At 35.1% G+C, this 19909-nt stretch overlaps 1 protein-coding gene across 6 annotated transcripts in view; it reads left to right on the plus strand.

Annotated features, from left to right (window-relative positions):
* Positions 1–16775, plus strand: part of LOC144967526 (cilia- and flagella-associated protein 47-like) — an 86881-nt gene extending 70106 nt beyond the window's left edge. For all 6 annotated transcript variants that reach the window (XM_078904905.1, XM_078904907.1, XM_078904902.1 and 3 more), the window contains 12 exons: positions 1000–1148; positions 1864–2005; positions 2807–2982; positions 3743–3850; positions 4478–4694; positions 5500–5656; positions 6457–6682; positions 7610–7872; positions 11814–11985; positions 12684–12845; positions 13508–13676; positions 15647–16775. In XM_078904905.1, coding sequence (XP_078761031.1) covers positions 1000–1148; positions 1864–2005; positions 2807–2982; positions 3743–3850; positions 4478–4694; positions 5500–5656; positions 6457–6682; positions 7610–7872; positions 11814–11985; positions 12684–12845; positions 13508–13676; positions 15647–15901 — 2196 coding nt within the window. In that variant the 3' untranslated portion in view covers positions 15902–16775. The remainder of the gene's footprint in view (positions 1–999; positions 1149–1863; positions 2006–2806; positions 2983–3742; positions 3851–4477; positions 4695–5499; positions 5657–6456; positions 6683–7609; positions 7873–11813; positions 11986–12683; positions 12846–13507; positions 13677–15646) is intronic.
* Positions 16776–19909: the final 3134 nt, after the last annotated feature.

The following is a 19909-nucleotide window of genomic DNA, read 5'->3' on the forward strand; positions in this document are numbered from 1 at the left end:
AGCTGTTGGCCAGGGACCCCTTGTAAAGCGCTCTGAGCCAGTTTAGAGCATATTGAGCTATATAATATTTTATTTAATGAATGGTGATAAGCTTTTCAGTGGCCCAGACACTTTTTGATTTTCCTAACGCCTACCTGACCTCCTCACGGGTCTGCACTGATAAAAACTTTTTGAGCTTTTATATATAGCGCAATATCCACTAAACATGCTCAAAGTGCTTTACAAGGGGTTCCAGGCCAACAGCAACACTTAACATGTAGGACGGAACATGACACCTGTTAGGCGATATTATAATTTTTTTCGGACAGAGACAATGCTGTTAATGGCTAAGTACTCATTTTACACCTGAGTACTGTGAGAGAATGTGAGTAAAGAGCCTTTTCCAAGGACTCAACTATGCTTGATGAAAATGTTTATCATAATCTCCTATAAAATTCGTCAAGATCAATCATGCATTTAATTTGTTAAAGTTGTCCTTCAGAACCATAAGGCCCAATGAGCCAGAGTTTATCCTGGTTTCTGTAGCATGAATGGACAATAGCAATTTCTTGCTACCCTTTGGATAGGATGCTAGTTTATCACAAAATACTTCCTGCCAGATATAACAAACCCAGCTACCCAATCACAGCTGGGTAGACAGGGGATGGGATCTTAGACAAATTTCGACTTCACCTGGAATTGGTCTCTGTCCCTTTGCATGTAAAGCGAGAGCTCTTCCAACTGTGCTATTGGGACCTCTGGATCATTCATAAAGGAATTTCCCTTCATTCATCCCATAGGGGAAATTTGTCTCTAGAGTCTAATCCAAGGGAAGACTGGAATAACCCAGGCATCAGCTGCAGTGCAGCGCCGCAAATTGAGCTAGGGCGAGGTGATTTGCTCAAGACCACACAGCGCAGCGGCGGGTGATCAAACTCAGTACCTTTTGGGTATGAAGCAAAGACCCTACCGCTGAGCCACGCTTCCCTCAATATACATATACATATACTATATTTTCAGGTGGAGTCAGATCTTCCATTTGTCACCGGCCAGCAATCCATCACCGTGTTTGCCAAGCAGACTGGAAGTTACAACATAGTTATCACCCCTACCAGACGAGGAAAGTTCAAGGGAGTTGTTGCATTCATTGCCGGGGAAAACCCTGTCAGGTGAATTGTTAATATTTGTTTTATTCCCTTGATCTATGAAACGTGAAGGGAGAGTGGGAGAAGGAGTGGAAAACAGTTCACGAAAAAGAAATAGTTATGATATATCTTACTTGAAAAATTGGTGTTTGGTATCATGCATGATGAAAATGTTGCTGCTTGAAGCTCGAAGGGAAAAAAATAATGATAAGGATGGAATTGTAAGCTTCAATTTATTAGACAAAGACAGATACTGGATGTTTCGGGTTTCTCCTTTATCAATAAAACAGAATGAATGAAACATTTGTCTGTAGTGTTTAGTTTTGTTTTGTCTTGCATTTTTTGGTCTGTTTTCAAGGCTTTCAAAAATATTTTCAACTTTTTGTTTTATCATCTTTACCTTTGTGCAGCTATGTGGTCTAGTGGTATGACACTCTCTTTCAGATCGGAAGGTCCTGGGGTCGAGCCTTGCTCGGCACATAGTTTGGTCCTTGGAAAAGGCTTTTTACTCACATTCTCTCTCCACACTCAGGTGTAAAATGAGTACCTGGCCGTTAACAGTGTTGTCTCTGTCGGAAAAAATTGCAATATCTCCAAACAGGCATCATGTCCCATCCTACATGTTACGTGTTGCTGTTGGCCAGGGACCCCTTGTAAAGCGCTGTGTGTATGTTTAGTGGATATCACGCTATATAAAAAGTCTATTTTCTTTTTCTTTTTTTTTTCTTTGGTATAACAGAGAAATGGACAGTGATGGAGAAGAGCTGCCTGTGGAAGACGGCAGCAAGGAGTACCACGGCTACAGGATGTGGTATGCCCTGGAGGTGAACGTCAAGCCACCAGCACCAGAGAGAACAATGCATGTAGTCTGTGCGTGCCAGGTATGTATTGCTAAATGAGACCGCTTTCATTTCAAAACTGTAATATGTTGAGGGTGAACTTGATAATGCTTAAAATGGGATTTAAAAAGCACACAATTAGATATTGTTAGCTGCAAAACATGGAAATTGAACAGATAAGATGAAAGAAGAGGAGAGACTTTCTGAAACAAATGTCTCAGAAGAATATTAAGAACAAGATGGCAACAGCGTGTATAACAACAGAGAAAGTGGTGGAATTGGTGGGAACAGAGAAGGCCATTGCAATGATAAAGAAGAAGAGATGGAACTGGATTGGACATGTATTGAGAAAGGATAACTGGTTTGATTGTTTGATTGTTGTGCAATAAAATTTGAGTTATGCTTTCTTTGGTTTTAATACATCAGAAAACTTAATTTTTTATAATTCTCATTACTTCTTTGAAATCAATTTTACTTCACAATTTACTTCTGACATAATACTACGTTGATTTGGTATGTTTATGTTTTGTTTTGTTTTTCTTTTTATTTCATTTCTCATAAGCTTTATTTCATCTCATTATTTTTTTATTTTTTTAAGGTTTACCTTTTAATTAAATATGGCCTGTAATCACAAAATTTGAAGTTTTTTGGGGTTTTTTTTTTTAAAGTTATGAGAACTTAACTTGCTGTGTTGTATGTCGCTTGTACTTATTCTTTTTGAGTTAGAGTTGTAAAAAATCAATTTTTATGTTGGGTGGAGATGTGGTTCTGGGGAAAATTTGTAATATGGTCAGTAAGCAGAGTGTTTTCTGATCTCTATCGTTATCAATTATTGTGATGTAGAAAAAGACAGTCCTGGAAGTGATAGTGAGAAACCCAACTCCCAAGGACATCACGCTGAGTGCTAGCATCACAGGTCGTGACCTCAGTGGCCCATCAAGCATTTGTCTGCCTCCTGGTGAAAAAGATGTCTACACTTTGACGTATGCTCCTGCTCAAGTTGGAAAATCACGCGGAAGGTATGGCTTGTTTGTTTGAGATAATAGGTGACCCACACCATCAATCTGGTTATTAGTTCAGTGTGAAGTGATTGCCAGAAAATGCCTTAAAAGTTAAAATTTTCAGAATTAAGACATTCTAGATTTATGAACTTTATCAAAGTCTTTTATTCTACTCAATAAAATACGTACTTAACACAAATTAAATGTTTTTTTCAATATTGAGTGAATGCATCTACCAAGTTCACCCCTTGATTGGTGGACAAAGAATAATGACAAAGACCTTTCCACACGCGACTGATATCTCAGTTTTGTGGCTTGTAGTTTTAATGATTTTTTATTTTTATTTTGTGAGTTTTGTTCACTGGTAGAAATCATGATTATAATAAATGATTATGAATCTTATTTTCCTTTCTTACAGAACATTAACTCTATCACATTCCAATATGAATGAAAATGGAACAAGTTTGTTTAACTCTCTCCTTACCTACCATTTTCAGTATTTTCCCAAAATAGTAGGCTTACCCAGCAGAAAAATTGATTTTTTAAAACTCAAACAATCTCTCTACAAAACAACTTTATGTTCTTATTAATTAAACAAAGATCATTGTGATATACTCTGAATAAGAAAAAAAATGTATATTGTGTCGTAACAAATGTGACGATTTTGCTGTAGATAGTTAAATACCTATTCATGAGAAGACGAGAGAGTTGAAGAATTTGAATTAAAGTATATTAAATTTTATTTTGTTTTTGTTTTGTTTTTTCTAATCCTATTCAGTTTGATTTTCTTCAATGAAGAGGTAGGAGAATTCTGGTATGACCTGGTCCTGCAGGCGGAATCGCCACCACCGACGACCCTCCCACACATGGAGTGTGAGCTTGGAAGGTGAGTCTGTTTGCTATGCATGCTGGGTAAGGATTGAAACCTGCTTTTCTTAGCCTTGTCAAAAGTAATTGGGGCTGTGAGATATTGTGTGGCGTTGTTCTTTAGGCATTTTAAATGATACTGTTGAAACTAATCAGAATGGTAATGTTATTGTTCTTGTTTTCATTATTGTTGTCGTTGATGATGGATGATGATGATGATGATGATGATGATAATAATAATATTGTACACTTACTTATATAGCACCAACGTCTCATGCCATTTGAGCTCTAGGCACTTTATAGTTAGCAAGGAGAGGAGTCAATTTTGCTATTTAAGCGTGTTTGTTGGCCGGTAATAGTGCAATGAAATAAGAAAGAGATTAATCATTTCATTAAAAATCCAAAAACATTGTAATGTAGCTGCTCGAAGCTCGAAGAAATAAATAACAATGTGAAATTGAATGTAAACTTTAATTACGAAAAAAGATAAAATGGACGTTTCGGATTTCCCCTTTATCAACAAAGCAGGATGAATGAAACACTACAACGTCCATTTTATGTTTTTGTATATTAAATTAAAGGTTAAATTCAATTTCACATTGTTATTTTTTTTAAAGCAATGAAAGCCTTTTTGTCCAACCCCCAGATGGACCAAGCAATCGATCACCCTGAAGAATCCGACAGACGAGACTCTGGAGCTTCTTCCCACCATCTCCAACACCAACAACTTTTCCCTGGACAGAGACAACGAACGGCCCATCATCTTGCGACCCCACTCCATGGTGGAGGTGCCTCTCAAGTTTATGCCATCCAGTCTCGGAGAGGCTGATCACTTGGCAAAGATCATCTTCATGAGTGAACAAGTATGTCTTTTAGTTGAAAGTGTTGATTTGAATTTCAAATATCAAAACCAATGACCTACATAAAAAAAATTTTTAAATAAATTGAGATTTTATATAGCGCAATATCCACTAACGTGCTCAAAGCGCTGTACAAGGGGTCCCTGGCCAACAGCAACACTTAAGATTTAGGATGGTACATGACGCCTGTTAGGCGATTTTACAATTTTTCGGACAGAGACAGCGCTTTTAACGGCTAGATACTCATTTTTCACCTGAGTACGGTGAGAGAATGTGAGTAAAGAGCCTTTTTCAAGGACTCAACTATGCGCCGAGCAAGGCTCAAACCCAGGACCTTCCAATCTGAAAGCGAATGTCATACCACAAGACCACATAGCCCTATATGATTGCTATGTTACGGTGGTTGTGATTTGGAGTAAAAAATATGATATAGTTAAGTTTTTCTGTTTTATCTTATATTTTTAAAAAGTGTCATCTCTTTAAGTGAAGAGACCCTGAAATTTTACATTATTTTTTTAATCTTTAAATTCACTTTTTGCATCTGTTTTACCCCGACATGATACAGATTTGAGCCAGAGAGTCGTGTTTTATTTCAGACTATTTTATTTTTAAAGATTGTTTGATTTCAGACTATTTTATTTTTAAGACTTTTATTTCAGGCTATTTTATTTTTAAAGACTCTTTTTATTTCAGACTATTATATTTTTACGACTTTTATTTCAGACTATTTTATTTTTAAAGACTTTTATTTCAGACTATTTTATTTTTTAAGACGATTTTATCCTTGTTTCCATTCCATAACTTCCAGTTAGGAGAATGGGTGTTTGTAGCCTCAGGAACCGGCCTACTTCCTCGACCCAAAGACCCAGTGTGTGTTTACACAGCTGCAGGCTCCAACACAACCCTCATCATCCCATTCAGGAATCCGACAGACATTCCCATTCTGGCTAATGTCATTCTTACGGGTAATTTACTTTATCATATGTTGTGCCCACGGGCTCTGATTATTGTTTTGTTTTGGGTGGGGAAGTTTTTTGTTGCTTTTTATTTATTTATTTTTTTTTGGGGGGGGGGGGGGTCGTTTTTTTAGAAAGGCGGCGGGGAAGAGTTCATATGTGTATAAAAGGTTCTGTTTTTAGTTTTGATATTAATTCAAATATTTCGATTTTATTTTTCACACTTGTGTGTCAGCCCTGACTTAAGACGTGGCTTGACCAAACTTTGTAAAGTTTGTTAAAAATCTTGATATCAAGTCAAATATTTCGATGATTTTTTTTACATTTGGTGAGATGCCAATTACTTATGATGCTGTATGATAAACTTAGGAAGTTTCCATGCCTTGCTTTAATACCCTAGATTTTAATTTTGTCTCGTAGTCATTTCTGAGAATAAACATTTGCTTACTTGTTCTTCTTTCCCTAACTTGTCCTCCTTTTTTGTTGTTCATTCCTTCTCTTTTCCATGTCTTGCAATCATTTTTAGTTAATCAACACACCAGGTTTAGAAAAAAGTTTTAGAAGTGATTTTATTAACACCGTTGTTTTTATTATTATTATTTTTTAAAATTTTAAATCTGGGAGTTAAAAATGAAGCAATGCACACAAAAAAATAATTTTTTGGCAATCAATGATCATTTATTGTTTATGTATTTTATAGAATATATTAATTAATTATTTATTTATTATTTTTCATTTATTTATTGTATTTGCTTTTGTTTTGTTTTGTTTTTTCTATTTATTTGTTTAATTTTATGTATTTTCAACAGACACAGACGCTCCAATGGGTAGCCAGACGGCATTAGGCCCACCTGAAGTGCCCTTCAAGCTTCTCCTCAAACACGACTCTGGAATCAGGGTTGGCCCCAAGTCCACGCTGGAGATCCCCATCAGTTTTGCTCCCAGTGAGATGGTCAACTACCAGGCGATGTGCACTGTGGTGGTCAAGCCTGAGAATGGACAGCAGTGGCCGTACGTGCCACAGGATGCTCTTGGGTAAGTGTTGACTTGTTTAATGTTCTCAGGTTGTTGGGTCTGATCGATCACGTGACACTAACACACCATGCTCCAGATTATCCCAATAAATAACAAAGTGAAATTGAATGTAAGCTTCAATTTAATATACGAAAACAGATAAAATGAACGTTTCGGGTTTTCCATTTATCAACAAAACAGGATGAATGAAACACTACAATGAGATCTCATTCGTCTGTATTGTTTCATTCATCCTGTTTGTTGATTAAGGGAAAACCCAAAACGTTCATTTTATCTGTTTTCGTATATTAAATTGAAGCTTACATTCAATTTCACATTGTTATTTATTTCTTCAAGCTTCGAGCAGCACCATTTACATTACCCAGATTATCCCAAGGCTATGTGGTCACATGATCTCACATGACTGTGACATCAGCTGTTGTATGTAGCGTAATCTGCTCTGTTGAAATTTTTTTTTTATGAGATGTGGTGTGACTTTGTTGACATTTTAAAAAAAAACAAAAAACGTGAGCTTTTATAAAGCGCAATACCCACTAAACATGTTCAAAGCGCCTTACAAAGGGTCCCTGACCAACAGCATCACGTAACATGTAGAATGAGACATGATGCCTCTGGGGCGATATTACAAATTTTTCCAACAGAGACAACGCTGTTAATGGCCAGGTACTCATTTTGTACCTGAGTATGATGAGAGAATGTCAGTAAAGAGCCTTTTCCAAGGACTCAACTATGCGCTGAGTGAGGCTCGAACCCAGGACCTTCCGATCCAAAAGCAAATGTCATACCACAAGACCACATAGCCGTATCAATTCGACATAACACCATTTGGAGATGTTGGATCACATGTTCTAAAGAATTCAATGATGTCATTTATAAATTTTTGTTTTATTATTTTCCGCACTTCTTTCTCTCTCTCTCTCTCTTCAGTCACAAACTGTCAGTGACCGCTACAGGCCTCAATGAAATCCGCTGGTTGTTCCCCATCAAAGGAGTCCCAGAGTCCAGCCCAATGAAGGAACATCAAGCTGCCAGCATCACTTGTCAAGCGCGTGATATGGTGGAGCAAAGGTTAGAGGTCACGCTGGCTGGAGCCGTGCCAGGGGCATCTGGGGTCAGCACCATGGCAACAAGGGCTAAGACTCCCAAGGACAAAAAACCTCAAATCCCAGACGGAGTTGTTGTTGGAAACAGTAAGACTCTATTTTCATATCCGTAGAGGTCTTTGTCACATTTTTTGGTACTTTTGTACATGTTCAGAGACAGACAAAATCCACAGATATTGGAGGTTACATGTGGCCTACCACCTGTTAAGAGTATTATTACATCTGGGTGACTTAAGTGCTCTTTTTAAGATATATAAATATAATTATAATCACCTTCTACAATATTATTTCAAGCGTTAGCTCTCATCACTTCCTGATGAGAGCTAGCACTTGAAACAAAATTGTAGAAGTTGATCATAATTATACTTAAAATGTTTTATAAATAGCTCCTTTTATCAAAAAGGTTGAGCACTTTTATTTAATGGTTTTTGTTTTTATAATCTATATTATATATATATATATATATATATATATATATATATATATATATATATATATATATATATATATATATATATATATATATATATATATATATATATATAATATATATATATATATATATATAAGGCTGGGTTTCCAAAACTTGTTAAGTCGATTTTTCTACTTTTTGAGTTTTCCATCCAAGAGATAAATTGAAATGTAAATTTTATTTTAAGCATCAACTGGAACAAGAATTTCTTTAGATTTTTGTCAATTTGAAGTTAAGATATGATAAAATAATAGACCGAATGAGAGATTTTTTGGAAAATAATCTTCAATATCTCAAAATGGGAAAAACGGAGTTTGGGAGTTTTGGAAAATCACTCTTCATATATAAAAAGTTGCTTTAAGTATAAGTATTCTGAATGTGACAAAAACAGTTTACCATTGGGGGACAGTTTACCATTGGGGGGGGGGGGGGGGGGGACTGAGGGAAGTTGCTTTGTGTATCTAATGGCAGGCATATTTAACAAAAAGAAATGACATGTCTGCTTCCTGTTTGGTATTTTAATCAATCCATTGTTTCGTGACATTTACTCAAAGCGAATATAAAGCCTGTTGTTTTGTTTGTTTTATATTCAATGAGGTGTCTTGTGTCAAAATGTTACGGAGGGTAAGAGAGGGAGGAGGGGTAATTTATTATTTATAATATTCATTTGATACAGTTTGGGTTACAACTAATTTTGGGGATGGATAAAAGATATTTGCTTTAAGATGAATGAAAAAAAGGAGGCAGTATTTGAAGACAACTGTCTGTGATGACTGTTGCAGAATGGTTTGTGAATGAATTGAATCAAATGTGTAGCATTGTAGTCTTGCGATGTGACAATTGCATTGTTACCTGTAGGTTCTTGGTTCAAGTCCCACTGTGAGAGATGCAAAGTTTAGTCCTGGGAAAAGACTTTACTCACATTTTTTCACCACACTCAGGTGTAGAATGAGCACCTGGTTGGTAACAGTGCATCTCTATCCAAAAAAAAAAAATAAATGTAACCGTGCCGCACGACATGTCTTGCCCTACAAGTTAAGTGCCACTGTTCGCTTGGTCCCCTTTGCGAAGTACTTTGAGCTCATTTAATGCCCTGTATCTAAGCTCATAGTGGGGGGGGGAGGGTCCTTTCTAACATACAGTCTATTAGAAAGCAACACGTTTATATCTAGAGCTCTAGCTCTTATTTAAATATTGTAAGTTGATTTGCTACATTATTATATTGAGCAGCACTGGATTTAAAGGTATAAAATCATAAAGTATAATAAAATCACTTTGAGAAGAGAGGATAATAAAGTCACTGTATGATAATGTTCAACAAATATTTGTCTTTTTGTAATTTTTTTTTTTTTTTTAAATTTTTAAAAAATTCTACTTTACTTTGCAAGTTACAAGGTTGTATTTTGGTCAAAGATATTTTTTTTCCACTGCCGATATGAATAAACTAAGTTCATTTGTTCACATTTTAAAAATATTTTTTAAAATTTTAAAGTAAGTTTTTAATCATGAATTCATTTATTTAGATTATTGTTTGTTGTTCAATATTAAGATTGTTTTACGTTCTGGTTTCTTCCTCTTTGTTTTTTATTGTTTCTTTGTTTTTTGGGGGTTTTTTGTTTGTTTTACATTTCACTTCCCTCCTTGTCATATTTTTAAAAAAAAGAATTAAGTTGGAAGTCAAATTTTAAAATGATATACAGTATTCGCTGGATTCTAGCATGATGAAATCCAGCACATTTTGCATTACAGCAACGCTGGATCTGGGTGACCAAATTGTATCTATATAATAAGTCGTTACTTCCCATGAGCAACGGATTTCAGCACACTCGGATTCTGGCATGCTGAAATCCAGCACATTGTCCATTACAGCACGCTAGATCTGGGTGACGAATTGTATCTATATAATAAGTCGTTACTTCTCATGAGCAACGGATTTCAGCACACTCAGATTCTAGCATGCTGAAATCCAGCACATTATCCATTACAACACGCTGGATCTGGGTGACTGAATTGTATCTATATAATAAGTCGTTACTTCCCATGAGCAACGGATTCTTGCAGGCTTTTTTTTGGCTTATCCTAAGAGAGTACTAGAATCCAGCGGGTACTCACCAGCCTAGGGAAGAATTGTCACATTGTTTGATTGATACCAATTTTCATTTTTGTTTGTTTGTTTATTTCTTTGTGTTTTGGATATTTAAACCATGTTATGGTTGATTGTAAGCTCTGTGTCAGAATATAAGTCTGGTGATTTATCATCCGTTTATGTATCTTAACTTCACGCTTTTTATAAAGCAAGTGGTTTGTGCTCGAAGCTCGAAAAAATAAATAACACCAGTCAAATGGAATGTAAGATTTAATGTAATCAACCAAAGACAGATAATGTGGACGTTTTGGATTGCCCCTTTATCAACAAAACATGACGGATGAAATGCTGAAGAAGAAGATTCATCTGTTTGTGTTTTTGTTTTGTGTTTTGTTGGCAAAGGGGAAACCTGAAACGTCCACATCATGCTATCTTCATTGATTGAATTAAAGCTTTCTTTCTATTTGACGAATGTTATTTATTGCTTTTTATAAGTCTTACTATTGCCTATATTTTCACAATATAAAAAGTCATTGTTTTGTGGTGTTTGTGTTTTGTTAATTACCTACATCGAATTAATTTAAAGGGAAAAATAAAAAAGAACTGGCACTTTAAATCAGGAAGGTCACTTCTGACTAGTGAACCCATTCGTCCAATAATTATGAATTAATTTTATACACATTTAATTATACTGAGAGTATTTCCATTGTACAAATAAGAAATTAGAAGCACAACGATGTGAAATTATATCAGATTCATAACTTTTAAATATACTTTACAATAGTATTTTCTAATTTCTTCCAATCGAAGCATACCTATATGCAGATCTGATATCCGAAACCACTTATGGGCCTAGTTTAACATTGTTGTATGGACAATATTTTGCATCATTTTTTTTTTTAGATTTCCATTACAATAATGAGCCCATAAGGAAATTTTTGTGTTATCAGACCTGCAAATAAGTGCACATCTCTTCCAAAAGATCATTATATGCCATACTTTGTCAGACACTTGCAAACCCCACCTGGGTTCCATCTTTATCCTGTGTATATATATATATATATATATATATATATATATATATATATATATATATATATATATATATATATATATATATATATATATATATATATATATATCAGCTCATTCCCATCTCCTTTTCTCCAATTTATGGGTCAATTGCATGCAATTTAGTTTTGTTAGATTTACATTTGACAATCTCATGGTCTTTCTTTTACCCGGTCTGCCGTTGAAATTTCTTAAAAGTGTCGAAACCTACTGTTCAACCCCTTACAAAGAATTTGAAAATCAAAAATATATCACACAGACAGCACCCCATTCTATCTTCTTTTTTTTTTATCCTTTTCAAAAAGAATTTTCTATTTTTTCATTTTATGTCAATTGAATTATATTTTTGTTTTCACAATAATAAACTTTTTATTATTTTTATTTTTACCCTTTCTGCAGCCATGGCAACAGCTGAGGAATTTTCCTTTGAGCTATCTTACAACAGTGATGAGTCCCAAGAGGTCATCGAGAACTCCCTGACCATGAACATCATGCGACATTACAGAGATCCAACGACTGGTCTTGTGACGTTGCTGTTCAATGTCCGATTCACGCCATGCAAAACTTTGGAGTGAGTTGAAATACATAGAAGTATATTTTTATGATCCAAACGTTGGTCACATGTATTCATTTATGTATGTATTTTTATGGACGAGTGGTTAAGACATTACACTGTCATCTGGAAAGTCCCAGGTTTGAGCCCTGCTTCAGGCATTTTCGTTTTTTTTTTCCTTGGACAAGATTAATAACCCCCAATTTGCTCATTTGGATAACATGGGTGATTCCTGTTGACATCAGACATCCTGTTTGATGGATTATCTATGGAATGCCTAGGCGACGGGATCTTATGGGTTGCGAAAGGATATAATTTAATTAAGTTTAAAAATTTATAAATAAGAAAAGACTAGACTTTGAATATTGATAGGTTAATGGGTAAATATTTTTAAAAAACAAAGGAATAATTAAATGAAGTTATTAATAGATTTTAAAGATATAAAAAAATGATGGATTGGAATGTTTAGATGGTAGTAGTATGTATGAAATGTTCAATAAAGCCTATCATTAAAGACTCTAAATGTATCATAAATCTTTTGTACTATGCAATTGAGCCTAAAAGGAGACTTGTAATGTATAGAATAGGAGCGGATTTAGTTTCATAGACTCTTTGTGAAAACCTTAGATATGAGTGGAATAATTATATTTATAATTATACACTAATTATATTTAAGTTCGTATGTGTATTTTATAACTATTCATCTCTCTCGCCAGTCACCCAGTTCATTTGTTGGTGAGAGCTGCCACAGGAGGTTTGTGGAAATTCCCGCTACGTTTTACAGCAACAGAACCACCGGTAGATGACACTGTTCTCATTGAGGCCACTGGACTTGGCAAACAGTCTAGTGTGGGATTCAGACTCACTTCACAACAAAAGTAAGTTGGGTTTGGTTAATCACCATTATTATTGTCTTCTTCATCATCGTCATCATCAGCATCACCATCATCATCATCATCATCATCATCATCATCATCATCATCATCATCATCATCAACTTCATCATCAACATCATCATCATCACGATCCTCCCTCCTCATCATCAGCATAAGCATCATCACCATCATCATCATCATCATCATCATCATCAAATCAACATCAATGCTTCTCACCTCATCTTTTAAAGATTTCCACCTCATAATTTTCACCTAGGTCTCCTTTACCAGCTTGGCCCATCTTTGTCTCTGTTGCATCTTTCTTTATCTTTTTCAACACACCCTTCCAGCGTTTCTCTCCCCCCCCCCTTCTCCCCCACCCCACCCTTCATTAACCCAGCAGTGATTGGGTAGATAGATCTGTTGCTATTGTCCTTCACATGCTATAGAAACTGCTATAAACTCAGACTCCAATGGCCTTATGGTTCTGAAGGCCTACCAAAAAAGAAATTTTCAACTCATGTAAACACTAGTGGAATAAAAGTACACTATTATATCAATTCATCCAATTTCATTTAATCAGCTCTTTAAATAGTTCAACATCATGCTCTCCTGCTACACTTTGAATGACCTGAGGAAATGTCTCTTATTTTCAAATCTTTCAGGCACCCAGCAGTTTTCAATGCCTTCTTTGAAAGTGGAAGTGATCCAGAGTTTTCAGTGACTCCTCAGACAGGAGAACTCATGCCTGGTGGAACCCCTGGCACGCTCTTTTCTGTTGGTTTTCTACCAAATGTGTATGGGAAACTTTATCATGCCAAACTTATTATTCAGGTAAGTAAGAACATTGTAACCATTAACATAGAACGCATACCTGCCAACCCTTCCAATTTTGGTGGAATCATTCCTATTTTCCCTCTTCCTTCCGGCTCTCCGCCATTGTCTCTAAAATTCCGATTTCAAAAATGATGATTAATGGTAAGAAGATAATAAAAGTGGGGAAGGGGGGGGGGGGTGCAATTGTCAAGAGGGAGCTAAGTAGGAAAATTAATTGCACTCCTTCTCCCCCATTCCCCATTCGATTACCTAACACGTCTGATGTAGTTTTACCAGCTGATCAGAAGACTGTCTTTATGTATTAGGTGACAAATGTGGTGGTCATTTTGATACAGATTTTTCCATTGGTAAGAAAGTCCTATATTTTGTCTCAAATTCCTATTTTCTGACGTTCTGATTCCTCTTTTGGAATGTGAAGGGTTGGCAGGTCTGTAGAACGATACTTTTTTACTTGTTCTCATCGTAATTTTAGATTCTTTAACTCTTTCAGCGCACTTGGCCGCACTGTGCGGCCAGAGCAGAATCTGTTCTACTGGCCAATGGCCGGTCTTGAAAGACAAAAATAATAATGTGATCCAATCCAACTTTCTACAAAAGTACTATAAATTAAACCAATGGTATCATAGCTTTCATCAGAACATGCAATTGGCCCTAGCGAGGTATTTTAATTGAGATTTTGCGCTGAATTTGAATGTCGCTTTGTCTTAGCTTGTCATTCTCATGCTGCCTCAATCAGATGTCAGTCATTTTGTGATGGAAATGTGAATATAAGCTCAGCGCTGAAAGAGTTAAATAATACTTTTAGAATTTTTTAATACTTAACGATGTGTGGCTTGATGGTTTACTGTTATGGTGTCTCATCATGTCATAAAATTTAAGCAATGTTAAGCATTGTCATTGACTGGTCAGGTGACAGTGAACATGGAAAATTCTAGTCCCAATTGTCGTGTCCGTCAGTAAGGCATTTTACACACATTACCCCTCTTGACTCAGGTATGAATGAGTACCTGGCTAGTGACGTATATTTTGTTAGGATGTTAATACAAAGCATATGCCTAACAGGTGAATATTACTATATGATTTGGAAATATGGTTCCATATGGCCTGCTGGGGAAATAAATGAAACATCGTGAAGCACATTGATCATGGTAAATTGGTGGAAATGCGCTACATAAATGTTTATGCTTATTTCTTTTTTTTTAATTTATTATCTTAGTATGCTTGTTCTTTAGAACTTTATTTTAAGTCTGTTGAATGAATGAATGAATGAATGCATTATTATAATGTTGAATCATTGTGTTATTGTATACAGATTTGATATTGAATCATTATATAAATCAAGGATCAACAGATATATCTTATCTTTTCTTATCTTAAACAATGGAATTTCTAATTGAGCTCTAAGAGCTTTTTGTTCTTTGTCAACTCAATCATTTTATCAGTCACCCAACCGTGTATCGCTCCCATAGCCCAGTCTTTTGTGAAACCACGCCCTATACAAGCGGTTTCATTATTATTATTGTTGTTGTAGTTGTTGTTGTCATTATTATTATTATTATTATTATTATTATTATTATTATTATTATTATTATTATTATTATTATTATTACTATTGTTATTGTTATTAATATTTATCATCTCTTTGACTGTTTCTATCTATCGTCATTTTCAGTACATTTCATGACTGCTCAAGGTGCATTATTTAATATTTTGAAATGAAACGCAATCAAAATCAAGTTTTTCCTTTCTGTCAACTTTTTTTTAATTCCTTTTCTGGCACTTTTCAACATTCTTCATGTTATTAAAAAATTAGTGATAAAGGTGACTGCTGCATGTAAATATTTTTTAAAAGTTAGATATCACGCCTAATGCTAAATCAACCTTTTTAACAATCTAATTTATTTTGTTTTTCACCATTTCCCTGCCACCCTCTCGTTACCCCACCCCCCCCCCCCCCCCCACCACAGACCCCTGACATGCAATGGAGCTACTCGTTAAAAGGCGTGCTGCCCGAATATAAACCACCACGAGGCATTTCGGCCAAACCCATCGCTGGACCTCATCCCGTCGTCAAACAAATGCCAAGGAAGACAAACCACATTCGGGAAAACCTCAAACTCACCGCAACAGCTGTGTCATCCCCCATCAAAGGAGCTGCTCTTTTCTCATCTGCCGCTCGTAATAATGACCACAAAAGCCACATGACTCTTGTTACCGCTTAAAAAAGAAAACTCTGATAACTAATGTTTTTATTAATGATTTTATTATCATTGTCGCCAGGTAGGATATTTTAATTTGTTGGTGGAGTTATTATGATTGTTTTCCTGTTAACATTGTTTTTACAATGTTTGATAACTTGTATGATTTTTTAAAAAATAATGTTGATGATGACAATCTTGTCTCTATATTATTGTAACGCTCTTATTATACATATACGGTCAACAGCATTTTTACATCATAAGTATTGTCATTTTGGACACAGTATTTCAGTAATCAAAATTATTTAAATCATTTGTTTTTAATATTTTTTTTTAGGTAAATTCATTTTTGAAAGTTTTGTTGAATATGTAATAATTCTTGTGATTTTCAAGGCGTCATGATCAGAAATTATAAGCTGCTTTATATTTTTTATAACTTTGAGTCTGGGAAAGAAATTTTTGTGATATTGTATTTTCATCTTGTTGCACATCATACATTTTCTCGTCACAAAGTTTGTTTTTTTTGGGGGGTTTTATGTGTTGTTTGCGGGTGGTTGGATGGGAGCATCACCCTTGAATCATATACCTATGATGTTCGCATGGGTGTACGATCCGATAGTGATGTCGTTTCTTCTTCTCTTTACTAGCCTATCCTGCTTCTTTTGTTTGTGATTGTATTTTTGACAGGGGATATTTTTTTTCCTGTAAATCCTCTGCCTGTTTGTTCTTGGTTATTTATAATTTAGCTTATGATATCTTTAGGTTATGCTTTTGATTGACATTTGTACTATTTTTGTTAGATTGCTTGTTTTTTTGTTTCAGCGGTCTCTCATATAACCTCAATTGTGTTGGAAGAGACCTAAAGCAACAAACAAAAAAAAAAAAAAAAAAAAAAAAATATGTGTTGTTTCTTTTGGTTTGTTTGTTTGTTTTATTTTTGGTCATTGTTTATCAATGAACAACGTCTCAAATGCCAAAAATTAAAGTTTTTACCATTTTTATGTCAGAGAAAAAGTGTGCTTTGACTTAATTTCAATATTATTATATATTTGTTTTAAATCTTTTCACATTTTTTTTTCGGCTGTGATAAAAATATAAATTCTACATGTTAGTATTATTTTTAAAATTATATTATGTATGTATATAAATTAAGGCATCTTTATAATGTATTATTTTAATATATATATATATATATATATATATATATATATATACACACACACACACACATATATATATATATATATATATATATATATATATATATATATATATATATATATATAAACTATTTTGTATGAATTTATTCCTGTGATAATATAAGTGCTTTAGTTAATAATACCATTTCAAATTCCGTCCGTCCCTCAACTGATATGCAAATCCAGACATTATGAATAGATGTGTTTTCACGAAATGATGTTTTAAATATATTATTAAGTATTACGGAATCAAAGTGAATGATAAATTATTTGTTTATTTATTTATTTATTATTGTTATTTATTATTATTATTATCATTATTATTATTGAAAACTGATGAAAGGCAATGGATACTTGATGCAAGGTTGTAATCTAATTCAAATAAATACTGAATTTCAGTTTACTCCGTTGTTATCTTGTGAGTAAATTTTGCAATGTCTACTCAGATTGTATGGAGATCCCTCGTATCGGGAGATAGGCAGAGAGAGAGAGAGAGAGAGAGGGAGGGGGGGGGGGGGTTCAATATTGATACTCCGTTCTATATCCATAACATAATATAAGTAGTTGCCCCTTATTTGCCTCGGCTGTCTTTGTTCTTGAATGAAACCATTTGAAATATTTTACTGGGTACTCGATACCAATTGGCGGTCGATCAAATGTACCTGAGCTAAGATTATGACCTAGTCATGGTTTTGTTCTATATAAATGCTAAATGCTATGTATTAGCATTATCATTATTTATTGGTTGATGTCTATCGGGTTCAAATCTATTAGTTTTTGTGTTTTTTATGTCCTAGTGAACAATGGTTAGGTAGTTGGATCTCATATTTATCTAATACGCTTTAACAGTCGTAACGTCACTTCCCTCGTAATGATGCATGGTAACTTAGTAACTGGCTCTAAACTATCGGAGCAATGGCGGACGCCCTTATGAAATATTTCTCCGACGAGCATAAAAGCGTATCCAGAGGAAAAATAACATTAAAAATCTGATCATGTTTTGACTTTTACACATTCTGATCACAAGACATATGAAAAGGTCTAGCCAGCATGAAGAATAATAAGTACCGATTTTCTTTGTTTAGAACCACGATGGCCGCTGTTGCTGAGCAACGTGACATCAGACTATTGAATCCAATTGTCATTAAAGAACAGAGTAGAGAGTAAGAGACTCTCACTCTCAGTCTCAGACATCAGGGTGTCCTCAGAGACTGCTCCTTCTTTGCCACCACCCGGCTTCTACCTTCCCTCCGTCTCTTCTTCTTTTCCATCTTCTTTCTTATTTCCGTGGTCCTGAATAGTTTTGCACGACACATCACACATTACGTATGCATTGTTTGTTTTGTTATCATTTTTGGGGTTTGTTTTTTTTTTTTTTTTTTTTAGAGTATTCCTCCTAGTGGGATCGTGTGCTTGGGTCTGAATGAGACTTTAAGGTGATCTCATACTACTCCTAAATACACTGATGGTGTGTTCTTGGAACCCCCATCTGTTCTTTGTCTTACTTTTTCTCGTGTGCTTTCAATTGTAAATCTGAAATGACCTAAGTGTGTCACAAGCGCGTGAAACCGTGACAAACAACAAAAACAAGGAGGATTGGATTTTGTTGTGTTTTTAATGTAATAATAATATAAAATCAACAAACTTGATCTACTAGATCTACACACTATAAAATCCCAAGTGTGCAAATGGTGATCATCAACAGTGAGGCTTTTACCCTCCCGTGTCACTTTGTATCTCCATCCCCTTCCATGCTCCTATCAGTCCTCGACATGAAGTGAGAGCTTTTAAGGTCAGGTTTAAATTTCTACTCTTCAAAACTCGAGTTTGAGCTTTTATATTACGCAAAATGCACTAAATGTGCTTAAAGCGCTTTATAGTGGGCCCCAAGCCAACAGCAACATGTAAGACGAGTCATTACATCTGCAAAGTGCTATTACTTTTTTTTTTTATAGACAACGCTATTAATGATGAAAGAATGGGAGTGAGGAGTCTTTTATGATAACTCAATTATTATTTTTTTATTAGTTCTCAAACCAAGGACCTACCACTACCAGTTGGAAGATGAGTGTGGCTATGTGGTCTTGTGGTATGACACTCGCTTTCTGATAGGATGGTCCTGGGTTCGTGCCTCGCTTGGCTCATAGTTGAGTCCTTGGAAAAGGCTCTTTACTCACATTCTCTCACCATACTCAGGTGTAAAATGAGTACCTGGCCGTTAACAGCGTTGTCTCTGTCGGGGAAAAAATTGTAATATCGCCTAACAGGCGTCAGTGTCTTGTTCTCCATGTTAGTTGTTGTTGTTGGACAGGGACCCTTTGTAAAGCGCTTTGATCACGTTAAGTGGATATTGCGCTATATAAAAAGCTCAAATTTAGTAGGTAGATAAGATGAGTAATAATAATATATGGTTCTTATATAGCGCCTTACCCCGTATCTCAACAAGCTCAAAGCGCTTAACAGTAATGTGACAACTTTCACACCACTCAAACATGCAGTATGAAACAAAACAATATAATTCTACCAGTATCATGTCACAAAGCCCAAAAACAAACTTTTTGCCTCTGAAAATTACAATTCAGCCGCCTTGTGAATAGCAATGCCAGTGAAAGATAGCATAAATCTATCTGGGATCACTAGGACTAAGAAAAGGTAAGACAAAGGGAACTAAGAGAAGGTAAGACAAAAGGGCTTTAGAAAAGGTAAGACAAAGGGCCTAAGAGAATGTAATACAAAGGGGCCTAAGAGAAGGTAAGACAAAGGGGTCTAAGAGAAGGTAAGACAAAGGGGCCTAAGAGAAGGTAAGACTAAGGGGCCTAAGAGAAGGAAAGAT

The sequence above is a fragment of the Berghia stephanieae genome, chromosome 3 (genome assembly GCF_034508935.2).
Source record: "Berghia stephanieae isolate SIO BIC M18660-M18661 chromosome 3, UCSD_Bste_1.3, whole genome shotgun sequence".
Classification (NCBI taxonomy): Eukaryota; Metazoa; Mollusca; class Gastropoda; order Nudibranchia; family Aeolidiidae; genus Berghia; species Berghia stephanieae.